We start from the raw sequence: 15985 nt of genomic DNA, 5'->3' as shown, positions 1-15985 counted from the left end.
ATGCTACTTATATAATAATCGGACATGGGGGCTAGAATAAGCTTTAATACATTACAAGAAAACATTTTAAAAGTTGATTCGTGATTTTACACTAATTTCTGGGTCTTTGTTGCTGTGTGCCATATTAGCTTACGGTAGATGCCCACAGTTTGCCTCGCCACTGAAACAGTATGCGTGTGCGGGGATGCCCCATTACCTCATGAGAATGACCGGTTATTGTTTATCTTGTTAACAGTCTTTATCTGCTTTATATACATCTATAACTATACTTATTTCATGTAATACCATAATTTAGAAGAACAAATGGTTGATATCTGACTTTATTGGGCGCATTTAAAAAGATTTCACTCACACATTGAAAAGATTTCTCTGTTAGGCTACCCTGCTAGCAGCCTCAGCAGGCTAACCACAAACCAAAACCTACTTGCACGAAGTTGCATCATTTCATGCTATCGGCCTCGATGCTACAGTGCAAAATATAAGTAATTTAGATTTGATCGTGTCTTTTTTGTTAATAAATCATTAGGACATGTTTTGGATTTCAAGGGGAAAATAAAAAGTCCGAGGTTTAGTGAAGGTCGCATCTGCGTGAAAATAAAGAAGGAAATCTTTAACTTAGTGTTTAACAGCATCTCTAATGTTACTGTCTCATCACAATCACATAAAACACAAAAGTGTAACAGAATAATGTCCACAGCAATACAAACATTACAGAGAAACCCCTCTGAACCTGAAGTTAACTGCATGGAAACCCCGAGTTAAAGTGCGCATGCGCAGGGGCTTTTCCCAAACTACGGTTTATCAGTCGGCGTGAGTACGAGCGCGTCTCACAAGGACAGTATCACAAACTGGCGAAAGATGGATAGCACTGACCCTCTGCCACTGTCTCCTTTTATTAACAACAGCTTTGCAAAGACGAAAGAAGGAAGCTTGTTAAATCAGGTGAGATTATTTAGAGCTTTCTGCTTCAATAACGGGCGGGATGTCATGTCTGAAATCTGAGTATGCCTCTCTTCTAAGTTATCATGTCCTATTGTAGAATACCATGTATTTCATTTCACTATTTGTAATGTGGGGGAAATACTTTTAAAGTAGTTTTGCTTAAGTTTAAAACTTCTTTGGGATGTAGCACGGTTTCCGTGTTTTGTTCGTGAAGAAAGAAAATTCTCATCGACTTGTTGTAGGGAAGACGTCACGTGACCTAGATATAATACACAGGTGGCCTGTCCGGGTGGGATGTGGTTTGCAGACGAAAAAACCGCCGACTCAGTTGCCTCTGCAGAAAAACACGTTTTCATTTTAAAAGACGTCATGTCATCCATACTCATATTTTTTTAATGTATTTTTTTGTGCCCCCTCCCTCCAGGTGATGCCATCTAAAACCTCCACCGTGGCCACCGTGATCCAATTGGTGCAAAGAGCGGTGCAGAAGAGCTGCATAAGGGCCTGTCAGCTGCTCTGCCTGCCTTTTGACCCTGTGATGTGTGAAAAAGTCACATGTTGCTCAGGTAAAAAACAAAAACAAAACCGAACAAAAATGACTTTATTGGAGGTAGATTTTACATTTATTCTTTACATAACTATAATTGCATGAATACATCTGTTTATTTGTGTTTTGTCATTATAATCACGATGAACTTTCAGTTTGTCTGTGTAAGCTGGAAAGATAATGTGTCATTAGTAAAAAAGTAACCTTCCCTCTCTTATTGCCTTTACAGCTAAAACTCATCAGCCCAAGGAGAATAAAAACATTCAAGGTAACATTTTAACTTTATATGTTCAATAAAACGTTGGCTTCCTTAAATCTTTTTTGGTAAAATCTTTTGCTTCCCCTTTTCCCCATCTTTATGTTTTCCATTACTTATTTTTCACGAGCCTGGAGGCGTACTGCATTGCGGTTCATTACACATATTAATTGTATGCGTGATGGAAGTTTTTTTTTTGACGTTCGCCGCACATTCAGGAACTTAAAACTGTGACATCACTATGGATCAACAACTTCTCATTTTCTCTTCCCTTTTCTCCTGCTTTCCCCGTCACACAGCAATGGCCCTTCAGAGTCCGCCGTCAACAATACTGATCGTCAACATCAGCAACTCCACGTTGATTGACTGCGTCATTGGAAACGGCACCCATACAGTGGCCGAGTGTCAGCCTCTCATGCAGGAAACTGAGCGCCACATGAAAGGTGTGTAACAGCAAAGCCTGGCCAGCTGAACATCTCTTTAAAATACGCTATGCCGACTGCACTCATGTGAAGTGCAAGCTTTTAATTTGAGTTGTGTTACAGGTCAGATGAGGTTTAGCTGCTACGGTGGGAAACAGGAGTCAGCACAGGATGCTGCTTTGCCACCACTTCCTCCATCAGAAGAGCATCCGAGTGTCAGCATCCACAGCTCCCACGTCAGCTACACCATCATTGGAGACAACAACAGCATGCATGTTGATATGAGCCAGCCGTCCAGCTAAAACGGAAGATTCACAAGTGTGCCACATGTACACACACATGCAGACTCAAGAAACACTGTAGCCACGATTATAACTTCAGCTTAGTATCAGGGCAAACATTTTCAGTCTGGAGGTGAGAGGTAACAATGTCTCTGCTAATCAAAAACTCTGCCAGATAAGCAGTTTATTATTATAAAACACAAAAAAGAGCTGTTTTGTGGGCATTTTGACCATCATGACTGTTGATTTTTCGCTCTGGTCTCTTTTAGTTGACATGAGGGAAAGCTTTTTGTTTGTTATGTAAATGTTCTAATCGGGGGCAATCATGGCTCAAGAGTTGGGAGTTCGCCTTGTAATCGGAAGGTTGCTGGTTCAAGCCCCAGCTTGGACAGTCTCGGTCGTTGTGTCCTTGAGCAAGACACTTCACTCGTTGCCTACTGGTGGTGGTCAGAGGGCCCGGTTGCGCCAGTGTCCGGCAGCCTCGCTTCTGTCAGTGCGCCCCAGGGTGTCTGTGGCTACAATGTAGCTTGCCATCACCAGTGTGTGAATGGGTGGATGACAGGTTGTGTAAAGTGCTTTGGGGTCCTTAGGGACTAGTAAAGCGCTATACAAATACAGGCCATTTACCAAATGTTATCTTATGTCTGTCACGTCATGATATGGGCTTGGGTTAAAATGTATGGCCTATGGTCATTAAAAGTAGACTATTTAGTAGTATTTATTACCAGAGGTAATTTTGATTTCCTGTGTCTCTATATTTGATATTGCTTAATATAAAATAACTGTGACTTTGTTATGTACATAAAACTGAGTAAGAGGACTATGAATGAATGAGTTTTAACTGTTGTAACGGTAACTGCTATTATATTTATAATAAAGACTTCACATACTGCATTAGTGTTTGTTTTTATTCAGATGATCATGTCAATGACATTCGGCAGCACTATCAAAAAGTCATTTCTTCTTTTTCCTTCTTTCCTTCTTGTTCCCTTTCTTGCCTTTCTCAGCTTTTTTAAAACCGCAGAGTCCTCGGCGTACGATGCAGCCTCTCCACCAGGCCTGCAGCTGCACAGAAACAGGGATTCAGTTCAGTTGTATTTATACAGCAGCAAATCAAAACAACAGTCACCTCAAGGTGCTTTATATCATAAGGTAGACCGTACAATAATACATACAGCAAAAACCAACAGTCATATGACCCACTATGAGCAAGCACTTTGGCAACAGTGGAAAGGGAAAACTCCCTTTTAACAGGAAGAAACCTCCAGCAGAACCAGACTCAGAGAGGGGCAGCCGTCTGCCGTGGTTGGGAATGAATATGCCGCAGTCCATGTTCATTCTGCCTGCTGAATACCCTCGTATTCCTTAGCGTTGTTCTTGAATACGAGAACCGAACTTAAAGAGCATGAACTGTGTTGGATACTGTTACCTTGGTGGCAGCTCTGATCCGTGCCTGCTGTTGGTACAGTTTCTCTTGCTCCTCCCTGTCCTCCATCACCATCTGCTCCATCTCCTTGAACTGAAATCAGGAAGTAATTGACATTCACTTAATAACGAACTAATTAGCATCTGCATCTGTTCAGCACCGTGAGCCGCCAACCTTCATTTTCATGTCCTCCAGCCTGTCTAAGTTCAGGTCCTTTTTGAAGCACATGTTGTGGAGCTGCTTGCTCTTCTCCTGCACCATCTGCTCTGTGTGCTTCTGCAGCTCATGCAGCAGCTGCTGCAGCTCCTGATCAGCAACAGTGCAAAGTTAGGTTCACCATATTATCAGCAATCAAATTAATGAGATAAACAGTCTTCTGGAGAATGACAAACACAAAAAGATCAGCTACTTGATAAAGATGAGCCCAAACCACAGAAACTATGAATCCATACAAGGAAACCAGGAAAGAGCTTTTTAGTTTTAGAGAAACTGAAAGGACACACACACACACAAAAAACTGAGCACAGTGTTCAAGTTCAAGGTTCTTTATTTGTCACATGCATAGTTATACAAGTATAACACACAGTGAAATGTAGCCTGACACGCTCCTCGACATGTGCAAAAATTGGGGGGGGGTGTAGAGGAAGAACATTATATATATATATATATATATATATATATATATATATATATATATATATATACACATATAGTATATACACTGGGTGAATGTGCAGTAGTAGCAGCAAGCAGGTGAATTCTGTACATTAATATGAATAGACATCTGACTATTTTACAGGATAGACAATATAAACATATTTAAAATTAAAGGAATTGAAATGTACATTGTGCCTTGGTTTAGTGTCTGGAAGAGTCCTGTCTCAGTCAATTATAGATGATGTGAGAGGGCGGGTGTGTGTGTTTAGGGCACGGATGGCTTGGGGATAGAAGCTCCTCTTGAGTCTCTCTGTCCTTGCCCGGAAGATGCGGAACCTTCTACCAGATTGCAGAAGTTGGAACAGTTTGCTGCCAGGATGGGACGGGTCCTTCAGTATCTGCGCTGCTCTAGTCCGGCATCTCCTGGTGTAGGTGTCCTGAAGCGGGGGGAGAGCAATCCTGCAGCAGCGTTCTGCTGTACGGATCACTCTCTGGAGAGCTTTTTGGTCCTTCACACAGCTGTTCCCAAACCACGATGTCATGTTCTGTGTGAGGATGCTCTCCACAGCGCCTGTATAGAAAATCCTGAGGATCTTTGGAGAGACCCTGAACTTCCTCAGTTGTCGTAGGTGATACAGGCGCTGCCTAGCCTTTTTGGTCTGGACCTGAATGTGGGCAGTCCATGTCAGGTCTGAGGAGATGTGGACACCAAGATACTTGAAGGACTGCACCCTCTCCACTGGCGCTCCATTGATGATGATGGGCTTGTAGTCTCTGTGCTGACTCCTTCTGAAGTCCACCACCAGCTCCTTGGTCTTGCTGACGTTCAGCTGGAGGTGGTTGTCCTGGCACCACGATGCCAGATTCTTCACTTCATCCATGTAGGCCGCCTCATCGTTGTTGGAGATGGCACCCAACACCACTGTGTCGTCAGCAAACTTCACAATTGAGTTGGAGCCATGGGTGGCCACACAGTCTGAAGTGTAGAGGGAGTAGAGCAGTGGCGAGAGGACACATCCCTGAGGGGCTCCTGTGTTGATGGTGATGCTGTTGGAGAAGCACCTGCCCACCCTCACCACCTGAGTTCTGCCAGTGAGGAAGTCCAACACCCATGCACACAGACGGCTGTTAAGTCCCAGATCCCTCAGCTTTGTGAACAGTCTGCAGGGCACTATTGTGTTAAACGCTGAGCTGTAATCAACAAACAGCATTCGCACATAGTTACCCTGTTTCTTGTCCACGTGGCTGAGAGTGGTGTGTAGGACGTGGGCGATGGCATCCTCTGTGGATCTGTTGGATCTGTAGGCGAACTGCAGCGGATCTGTGGTGTCTGGGATGGAGGAGGAGATGATGTTCTTCAGCAGCCTCTCAAACACCTTCATTACTACCGAGGTCAGTGCAACTGGCCGGTAATCGTTCAGGGATGAGGGGTTGCTGTTCTTGGGCACAGGGATGATGGTGGATCTTTTGAAGCATGTGGGGACCACAGACTTCGCCAGGGACTCGTTGAAGATGTAAGTGAACACACCTGCTAGCTGGTCAGCACAGCAGCGCAGCAGACGGCCGGTGATGCCGTCTGGCCCCGCCGCTTTCCTTGTGTTCACTCTCCTCAGTGCCGCTCGGACGTCATGCTCCGCGATGCTGGTCACCGGTCTCTCGCTGATGACGTCACTGTCCTCGGTAGTCAGGCGGTAGATAGCATTAGCCGCCTGGCTAACCTCGAAACGGCCGTAGAACCGATTCAGCTCGTTGGTGAATGCAGAGTCGAATGTTGCAGTCCCTCATGTCACGTTGGAAGGTGACCCTTGCTCTTAGGTCATCGAGCTTGTTCTCCATGGATTGTACATTGGCCAGTAGGATACTGGGCAGTGGTGCGCGATGCGCCTGCTGTCTCAGTCTGTTCCTAATACCAGCGCGTTTTCCCCGGCGCTTCTTTGTTCTGTGCCTCGGATGAGCGGCCCGTCCTTTGTTGTTCTCCGCGCCGCGTAGAATCTCTGGCGGCCAGGAAGGGTCAGGATTAAAAGTGTCCAAGATTAGATGTGCAACCTTGGCACCGATGTTTACAAGTGATCCGCTGTCGTATACTATAAGACTAGAGGATTTTGGGATGTAAACCAGAGCAAAAAATAGGTAAAAAACAAGAAAAGTGGATAGTCGGAGCGGAGCGGTCAGGAAGGCATCTGGACGTGGCCGCGTGTTGGTTTAGTTAAATCTCCTGATGGCTTATGAATCCAATCACATGGCGAATTCAAGTTATTCAAGCTGCTTTAGCCTTGACACAGTTCATCTCAAAGCTGCTTTGCAACCCAACTCCGCCGCCGCGTCTCTCTGTGATAGTATTTCTGACTTTATCTATAACAAATGTCATATTTGTTGTCATCGATGCCTACCCTGTTCTGTGCTAGCGACTTCCTTGTGCTCTCCATGGATACAGATAAAATACCAGGGAAAAAATTACAGCAGATGGAAATCTTCTTTTGAATAGCGAGCGATCTCAAGTGAACTGCTCCAAAGCTAATTTAATTAATTTCAATTTAGTTTTATTTATGTAGCACCAAATCCCAACACAGTTGTCTGAAGGTGCTTTATACAGTATGGTAAAGACCCCACAATAATACAGAGAAAACCCCAACAACTACATGACCGCCCATGAGCACGCACTTGGCAAAAGTGGGAAGGAAAAACTCCTTTTTGAAGTACAGCCTCTAAGCCACACAGCTGCACAACGCTGCATATAGTATTACTTCACCAACCTCATGCTGCTTCAGCAGGAATTTCTGAGACTCCTCGTGAACTCTCACCTCCTCCTTCAACTGTTTCTTCAGCAGCTGAGACAGGATGAGCCAATGAAGGTGATTATTTAGTCATTAAACATTTGACTTTAAATCTAAAATGTAGAGCCGAGCGTGTCTTATATTTGGACCTACCTCCAGCTGCCCTTCCAGCAGTGCCTCAGCCTGACTGGTCTCACTCTGGATCTTCCTGAGCTGCAGCCCAGTGTCGTTCTCCTTAATGTTCTCTTTGCTTCTCATCTTTAACAAATGATCTTTCTTGTTTGCTTCATGGTGTATGACCTGCAGATACAGGTCCGGATGGAGACCAAGTAGTGGGATTACTGAACTCTTATTTTTTCGACCCTTACAGCTATTCATTCACAGTTGTTCCCTATGGGTCAGTTTCTTACCTGCAGTTTGAGAGTTTTCTGTTGGAGCTCCTCTTGTTGTTTCAGAAGAGTCTGTCTTCTCTTGTCCACTTGTTTCATTTCCTCCCTGAAAGGAGAGTGACTTACATTATAGATGCTGATTATTTCTCCATGTGTTTTTTCTCCTTGTCCTCTATTTAGAACACCCCCTTCTTTTTTACCACCAAGGTCAGGATTACTGGCAAATCATTCAAAGAAGAACCTTTTCATGTTCGTATCCCTTCTCCTCTGCTCGACTTCCTCCACAGCCTGCAGCAGAGAGCTAAAACACTGTTTCTCCTCCAGCTCCAAATGTAGCTTGGACATCAGCTGTGAGATGTATTCACTGCAGTGAGATGAATTATTGAGAATAAATAATGGCTTTGTTTATTTGTTTGTTTTCAGTGTGTTCTGTGCTTCTTACCAATCCCTTGTCAACTTCCTGAGCTTGGCTTTCTCCTGCACCACACACACACACACACACACACACACACACACACACACACACACACACACACACACACACACACACACACACAGTCATGTAATAACGCCCAAAACACAGTTTTTCACAACACTGCTAGATCAAAGCAGCAGGCAGCTGTTGACAGATGTTATCGTGGTAATACTGTGAAATCACCTGTGCAGGTCTTTCCCTGCGTATCCGCATTGCGAGAATATGTCCCAGTATTTCCAGCTGGTGTGAACAGTCCTCCAGTACTGCTACCAGTCTCAGACTCTGAATCCTGGATAAACACATCCTGTAGAAAATGAAGGCAGCGATGAACAGATAGATTCAAAGTTACACTCTTAAAGATGGGTTATTTTTAGCATGGCGCTGTCTAAGAGCTTGCTTGCGGAAATAAACCACAAGCTCTTTGAACCTCGGAGACATTGGCACTGGTGTCTGAAGGCTCGGCGCTAGCTAACATTTCCGCTTCACGACAAAGAACGTGGCAGGGGTACCAGGCAAAAACTGTGGCTTACTTCTCTCTTTCTCGCTTTGTGAATACCAGTAACCATTTCTAACACGAAACCAGAGCCGGAGATAAAGTTCAGGCTTTATGTTACTATGGTAACAATGCCACTTTTTTCCCCTTGTAACTTTATTGACAGAGTAAAACATTTACAGACCTGTTTAACACTCCTTTTGTTAACTTCAAATGATGTATTCATTAATAAATAAAATCTAAAGGAACAACTTGTTTTTCCCCGGTCAATCAGGCATTATAAAAGATTATAACATACAAAATTATACAAAATATACACAATTCCCTTCTTCTGATTGTCTATTTACAACACCATTACTACTACTACTACTATTATTATTATTGTTGTTGTTGTGTTTTATGATTTGGTGTTTTATAGTTAAAAAGAAATTGAATTCTTTTCGTTAGTAACCCTCATGGGTATCAAATTATGATCCAGGACTGAATAAAGACTTCCTACCAACTCTATTAGACACTTGGAGACACTTGAAAAAACAAGGCATTATGTTTTTGGATACTTTAAAATAAAAGATGAATAAATAAATGATGAGGATAAATAAATGATGAGGCTGTGGTCAGCTATTGCATTACAGTTTATTGTTTATACTTGTCATTTGTTGCACTCTCTGCAGGGAGTTACAGCTTGAAGGTAATACAGACTGAAGGTACAAGCTACACTGTAGTACATGCATGATGCTGTCTGTCACACCGAGAGGTTTCTTCTGAAGACTTCGCAGCCCTCCTGTTCTTCACACATGGACAATTTCCCTCTCAGCTCTACAGCAGTCTCATTGTCAGCACTGTCATCTTTGAGGCAACACACCTGAACGTTAGAACAAACCCTTTGAAACGATGTATGTACAGTAACAGCAGACGACTGTTCAACAGATGAGAGCGATAACAAAAGGCATCTTTTAAGGCAAAATATGAAAAGACGTGGAATGCGATGAAGTGTAAAATAAACATCCGGGCTATGAGGAAGTTATATCTCTCTGCCAGTGAGACTATGAATGACAAAAAAGAAATCATAAAGGCATTGTATTAACATTAACTCTGAGTGACTGAAAGCTGGGCAGCGTGCTGTTATTTTATGTATTATGATTCATCTTTGCAAACATACAGAAACAAATCATTAACTTGATTCATGGGAAAGCAAGAGCGTTGCATCAGTTTAAGGTATGTTTTGAAAAGATGCTGTAATGGACATATTTCAGGTAAAATACTTAAAGGCAAATCTGAACCATCTGGGTCATAGTAATGTCTGAAATTATTATTATTATTATTATTGTTACAGTCCTAAAATTGTGTTTTTCCTCAGTCAGCCTCTGAGTAGGAGTGAGGGGATCGCAGGTGAACTCAACATTTGTTAGATGTTTTGATTCCCTTTAATCAAAGATACTTTGCTTGTGCTTTTGCTTCTGCCTAGAAACAGGTGATGTCATTCAAATGCTTCCATTTCCAAGTCGGTATTTAATGATAGTTGGAGATTTTTGCCTATAGAAGCTCGTCAGGGTGCAAGCGTAACTTCACAACTGATCAAAACTGGTTCATCACAAAAGTAAGCTGGGATAGATTGTGGTGAGATCATAATTTTAGACTGATTGGAGAATTAATTAATGTTATAACTTGTCTTTTGAAAAAGTTCAAATCAGCTTTATTTATACCACACAAATTAACAAAAAAAGCACCTTAGAGACATCTGTGCATACCAAGTGGTGTGCAGTTTAAGAGATTTTAAAAGGCATTTACCAGTTAATGGTAGGGACTAGAAATCTCAATAACATAGCCTCAGCTGTGTTTTGACCTTTTTTCCCCCTAAAGCACCTTTGATAAGATATTTCTGAGAAAGGCAAAACTAAATAACTGGAGCACCACACTGCTGTCACTTATCCCTGATCGAAACCACCTGCACAGATCTGATCAAGTACATTTATAATATTTATTAGCATTAAACACTGATAAATGCTTTTCTTTGTTTTTCAGAGGGCTTATTTTAATCTCTATATTTTTGTTAAAATCCTTGTTTATCATATACTGGGCCTTGATGGAGCCAGATCAACTTTATTCTGATTGGCTGCCCCTCACAAACACAACGTTTGCATGAGCTTTTGACTCCGAGAGATTATTTAGACATAGGCTGGTATCAGTATTTGAAGCGTGGCAATGTTTAATATATTACAACAATCTATAGATGGCAAAATAAAAAGCATGACAGAAGTGTTTTAAAGAACTTTGATCATTGTCTAATTACACATGAATATTTCATTTTAACAGAGACTGGAGCGCTTGAGGTGGTCTTCCTCCATTAGCAAGACCACTGCATAAATCAATAACTACATCAGGTGACATATTTATTTAAGGAGTTATTATTTGGCACTATAGTCAACATAAAAGCAGGTGATATTTCTCTTTGTGTAGCAACCTTTGGAGGAAAATAAAACGGGTAATTTAGCTTGAATTCCTCAAGGAAGCATGGTTTCAAGAGCGCTGTCAATAGCAGAGAGGAGTGAGAGTCTCCCTGAGCATCATCAGCAAAAGTCTGAACTGAAAACAGAGGGTGACATTTTATCGAGTAATTATTTACTGTACATACATGTAAAAAACTAAATTATAGCCCATACAAAATGTACAGTTTTATCTTCTTTTTGATGACCGTCACTCTTCGTTTACAATACGATCGCTTTTCTGTTTTGTGCTTTTTATGTGAACGCGAGTTTAGGTGGAGCAGACCGTGGCACCATCATGGAGGAAGGAAGTCAGTCCCCTTTGCACTTTGTCTCTGTTGAGTCAAATGCCTGTGTCCACACATTAAAGGTATTTCTGATATATTGATGATATTATTAAAAAAAAAACACAAAAAAGACTGGCAGATCTACTGTCTAGAGAAGCTGATCACGATCAGGACACAGCAGCCAGAAACCTCACTATCCACCACCAAGGTTCTTACAGCCATTCAGGCAGCCTTCTCCGACTCACGTCCACTAATACAGTAAGATCATATCCAGTGTTGTGCCATTGGAGCTGGAAGCAGCCAGAAGGAGAGATACAGAGTTTCAGATTTCACTGATTGTTCGTTCAGAGGGATGGTACTCCTCCCTATCTTTAGGGGAGGACATGTAGAATGACTGTGTCTTGCGTTTTAAGCGAGCCCTCTTGGTGGCCAGTGACAGACTGTGTTTGCTGGAGGCGATTATGTCACAGATGAACTTCTTGCAGTCCACACAGACCTCCATGGTAGCCCAGTCCTCCGTCAGCTCTGGGGGAAGCTCCAGTTCTTCATGAGACTTTAAAGAGCCGTGCTTCGAAAACCTACAGAGACAGAAACAGCAGAGGAGCTCGGCTTGAACGGGAGCGAAACACAACATTGTTTTGATATATTAACAATGTGAATTAGCTTTGGTTTCAAATTATCTAAAATGTGCATTCATAGCTAACTTAATCCATGGGATATCAATTAAATGTGTTTAAAAACAAAAAAAACACATGAAACAACTCATCCTGAAAAGACTTAATGAAAAGTTCAGTCATGCATGATAATACAGGTAAATTAAATCCAAACTTCATGATTGTCTTGCTGCTTTTCTGATAAGGACGCTGAATAATTTGGTAAAGTTTGACAATCAGCCAAGCAGTTTCTGATGTGGTAGTTGCAATTTTATCCACTAGATGTCAGCAACACCCAACAAATCTTCTGACTGAAGAGGACACGCTGTACCAAGCAGTAGTAGCTACAATGAACAAGGCCTTTACTTTGCATTGTGTGTGCAGTTTGTGATGACGAACACGAGATGTATGATCTCCTCCTTTTGATTGTTGCACTGCTATTTCTAGTTTGAATAGTGTTGTTCATAGCTCTTACTTAGACATAGTCTTCTGGATGCTGTGGCGCTGTGGGTTACTGGAGGACTTGTCAGTTTTAGCAGCTGCTGCTGTTGTCGCTGCCCCAGGAGCTTTTCTGGGACCTTTAGATGCTCCTTTTGCAGGTTCTTTCAAAGCGGGGGATGCAGCAGCCCCTCCTGGTTTAGATGGACCTGGGGCTCCAGCCACTGACAGTCCTTGTCCTACAGAAGCCATGGCACTTATTCTCTCCCTGGGGAGAGTGTTGGTGGAGCCAATGGAGTAGATGGGCAAGCTGGAATAAGGTTTGGATGGCAGCCGCATCTGTCAGAGATGGAAGGCATGTATGAAAGAGATAAAACTTCCTCACAATGCGTATGGAAGCACAGTAATGATGCAAAACAAGAGAGAAGAGTGTCGTCAGTTTGAATTTGGTTGATTGGGAAGCAATTAGCCAAAGATCAGTGACCACCATTTGCCACATTAGGAAGTATCTTACACTATTTACTTATTTATTTTAAAGAGGTCCACTTTATTGTCACCAGCACAAAGATGTGATACTGCAGAAGAGGACTTATTTATCCCACGTGCCTTACCTTTTTGCAGCACTGTGCGCACACAGGCCTGCAAAGAGACGATTGACAGAAGTTACAGGAGAAGGAATAAACGAAAGCAGCCATAGATCCTTAAATAATTATAAACAGAAGAGTATTAATGAAAAAGATGAAGATAATCATCTGAAATTGTTTACTTTTTGCAGAACTGGCAGGTGTAGGACCAGGTGAAGAAGGAAAACCTTTTGGCTCGACAACAGAAGCAAAGCTGCAACAGAAATATAGAGATCGCAGTAAATATAAAGAAGGTATTTGGAACCAAAAAAACATTTTTCTCAGGATAAAAGTTATACTGTTTCCCTAACCCACTTATGGTGTTATAATTTAACTGTGCTCATTTAGAAAGAGTAAGTAATCCCTGTTTATTAAAGAGAGATTACTTCTTTATAATAGAATTAGCCTAGGCAATAAAAAGATGTATTACCTTCCCCTTCTTCATGGCATTGTAGATGTCTTTGTACTGCTGGAACTTCTCCAGCTCTGCCTTCACCAGCACCTGTCTGATGTGCATCACTTCCTCCACCGTCAGAGACAGACACTCCACAGGAAAACAAAACTCCTCCTGCAGCAACAACAAGAATTATACGCACAGCAGTCAGTGGACCCAGCAGACTCAAAACACAGGACTCAGTGTTTTTCATTCAGCACACACATGCACAACTCTCCTGCACCTTTAAGAGCACTGAGAGTGGGTCCGGGCTACAATTGGGTCATAAAAATATCCTCATTGTTCAGTGAAAGAAACGGCAGCTCAGAGTAGAATCGTGATGTGGGAAAAACAGTGAACACTTTTTTCCTGCAGCAGTGCCGAGAAATAGTGTTCACAAAGCGTGCAATGATTGTCTTCAAGAACTGGCTAAAAAAAGAGAATTTCTTTTTATATTTGTTATCCAGCTGGAAGCAGCCATCAGAACATGATACACTCATAAGGGCATAAGGGATGGACATGGTCAGCAACAATACTCAGGCAGGCTGTGGCATTAAAACAATGCTCAGTTGGTCCTAAGGGGCAAAATGTGTGCCAAGAAAATATCCCCCAAACCATTACACCCTCAGCAGGCTTAAGTATTTATACAGACATTGTGGCAGCAGAAACAGAAACTCGTCAGACCATGCGCCGTTTTTCCAACCTGTTCTTCTATTGTGCAATCTTGGTGAGCCAGTGTGAATTGGGCCCTCAGTTTCCTGTTCTTAGCCCATAGGAGGGGCACCTAATGTGGTCTTGACCATGTCTACATGGAACTCAAGGAACAAAGAGAGCAATATTAAATAAGGGGAACTCCTAGATGACTGTGGTTTTATTGTAAGGGGAGGCTGTATATGTTTGTAGCCACAAGGTGTGTTTGTCTGCTACTCAGGGCATCCTCAGGGCCTTTGTAACAGTCGCACATTATGAATCCTTGATTGACTGCTGAAGGACAAGTTAACGCACCGTGGTTCTTCCCATTTCTCTCTGTTACCAGAAACACAGAGGAGAGGAAACTTCAAATTCACTTTTTAGTGTTCAGAAACATGAAAAAAAGAGATCTTTGATCCTATGTTCGTCTTTCCTGTTACTTCCTGTAAACGCTCTGACAGTTCTTTGTTAGTTCTATGTTGCTATACGTTTGAGCCACTGTGTTAGATATCCAAAGCAATGTCCTCAGCCTGCTCTAGGTGAATGATATCTAGTGAAGAATTAGGAGGATGAGCAGCTACAGTTATTATGACGGGACAGACTGATGGGAGACGGGCAAACCTCGGCCGAGTCTCTTCGAAGGATGTAAACCTTCCTGCACAGAGCAAAAAGTGTCTTCACCAACCCCAACACAAACACCTCGATAGGGTTGGAGCTCCACAAAGGGCACAGAGTAGAGGGAGAAGGGTGGAGAAGGAAGGGAATCCAGGAGTGATGTGAGATTTCGATTCCAACCTGAGCAAGAGAAGGTGGAGGTGTGTGTGTGTGTGTGTGTGTGGGAGGGAGGAAGAACAGAAAGCCTGCAATTTAACAGAGATACAGGGACTCGATGGTTCTGGTAAAAGAAGGAGGGAAGAAATCCTGAGAAAGGGGCAAACAGAAGAGAGATGACAGCATGTGTGTTTAGTTTCAATCCTTCCTCATTTCCCTACAGATCTTGATGCTCTACGTACTTATCTCGTTCTCCCTCTGCTTCTTTTGATTATTAAGTTATTTGACCACACTGGACACTGACAGCCACTGGAACAAGTCAAAACAGCAATCGATGGAATATCCTTTGAAACTAACGCATTAGTAGATTTGTTTTTGATTTCAATCTGGTCCAGTTGTGACTCTCTTCCAAAGTGTGTCGTTTGTCTTGTCTTTCTCCCCTAACCCCCCAATCAGTCATGACAGTTGGCTGCCCCTGTAGTGTATTTAACTTATAACATAAAGCGCCCTGAGGTGACTGTTGTTGTGATTTGGCCCTATATAAATAAAACTGAATTGAACTGAACTGAATCCTATTTCCAAATGTTTATTTTTAAATGATACACGAAGCTCTGACTCACCAGGGACTTGGAGCTCTGCTTGGAGGGCGGCTGAAACGGTCGGACATTTGTGGGCGTTTCCTTCTCAATAGAGTGTCTTCTCTGGGGGGTCTTACGCCTCTCTGGTTGAGGTGTAGAGGAGATGGGCAGGAACATGGGTGGAGCTGGTGTTCATAGATAGAACGTAAGAGAGAGAGAGAGAAAAAAAGAGCAAGTTTAACTGCAAAGAAGCAATTGATTGGTTAATCTTTAGTTCAAGACCTACTGATTATAAATAATCTTTCAAATGAAAAGACTTTGGGAAACGTGACTGGCAAGGCTGCAAGATTAAAAGCCATCGATCACT

At 42.5% G+C, this 15985-nt stretch overlaps 3 protein-coding genes across 11 annotated transcripts in view; 1 reads left to right on the top strand and 2 right to left on the bottom strand.

The window, feature by feature from the left end:
• The first annotated feature begins 808 nt into the window (after nucleotides 1-808).
• Nucleotides 809-3336, top strand: LOC147318520 (uncharacterized). The gene is made up of 5 exons (XM_086309867.1): nucleotides 809-942; nucleotides 1367-1508; nucleotides 1719-1757; nucleotides 2045-2188; nucleotides 2291-3336. Exons 1-5 carry the CDS (start codon nucleotides 859-861, stop codon nucleotides 2467-2469), a joined length of 588 nt encoding a protein of 195 aa, XP_086165993.1. The 5' UTR covers nucleotides 809-858; the 3' UTR covers nucleotides 2470-3336.
• Nucleotides 3337-3343: 7 nt separating this feature from the next.
• On the bottom strand, nucleotides 3344-8821 carry drc9 (dynein regulatory complex subunit 9). 4 transcript variants are annotated; one of them, XM_086309866.1, is made up of 10 exons: nucleotides 8700-8821; nucleotides 8353-8473; nucleotides 8137-8171; nucleotides 7936-8058; nucleotides 7716-7800; nucleotides 7459-7605; nucleotides 7285-7359; nucleotides 4049-4180; nucleotides 3878-3967; nucleotides 3344-3513 (listed from the first exon to the last, which is right to left on the bottom strand). In XM_086309866.1, exons 2-10 carry the CDS (start codon nucleotides 8470-8472, stop codon nucleotides 3403-3405), a joined length of 918 nt encoding a protein of 305 aa, XP_086165992.1. In that variant the 5' UTR covers nucleotide 8473; nucleotides 8700-8821; the 3' UTR covers nucleotides 3344-3402. The 4 variants fall into 4 exon arrangements, with proteins under 4 accessions (XP_086165992.1, XP_086165989.1, XP_086165988.1 ...); XM_086309863.1 differs by having other exon boundaries at nucleotides 7936-8042; XM_086309862.1 differs by having other exon boundaries at nucleotides 7936-8042; nucleotides 8597-8720.
• Nucleotides 8822-9283: 462 nt separating this feature from the next.
• Nucleotides 9284-15985, bottom strand: part of LOC147318517 (protein spire homolog 1-like) — a 36812-nt gene continuing 30110 nt past the window's right edge. For 4 of the 6 annotated variants that reach the window (XM_086310489.1, XM_086310484.1, XM_086310483.1 and 1 more), the window contains 6 exons: nucleotides 15661-15803; nucleotides 13577-13714; nucleotides 13290-13360; nucleotides 13135-13162; nucleotides 12561-12862; nucleotides 9284-12010 (listed from right to left, as the gene is read on the bottom strand). In XM_086310489.1, coding sequence (XP_086166615.1) covers nucleotides 11755-12010; nucleotides 12561-12862; nucleotides 13135-13162; nucleotides 13290-13360; nucleotides 13577-13714; nucleotides 15661-15803 — 938 coding nt within the window. In that variant the 3' untranslated portion in view covers nucleotides 9284-11754. Of the gene's footprint in view, nucleotides 12011-12560; nucleotides 12863-13134; nucleotides 13163-13289; nucleotides 13361-13576; nucleotides 13715-14890; nucleotides 15096-15660; nucleotides 15804-15985 lie in introns of all 6 variants that reach the window. The other 2 variants (XM_086310488.1, XM_086310487.1) reach the window with 2 other exon arrangements.

The sequence above is a fragment of the Aulonocara sp. 'chitande type north' Nkhata Bay genome, linkage group LG11 (assembly GCF_057382095.1).
Source record: "Aulonocara sp. 'chitande type north' Nkhata Bay isolate Kocher_YH1m ecotype deep benthic linkage group LG11, A_spYH_male_GT1.1, whole genome shotgun sequence".
Lineage (NCBI taxonomy): Eukaryota > Metazoa > Chordata > Actinopteri > Cichliformes > Cichlidae > Aulonocara > Aulonocara sp. 'chitande type north' Nkhata Bay.
Note: the sequence above shows the minus strand (reverse complement) of the source record. Positions and strands in the feature narration are given on the sequence as shown.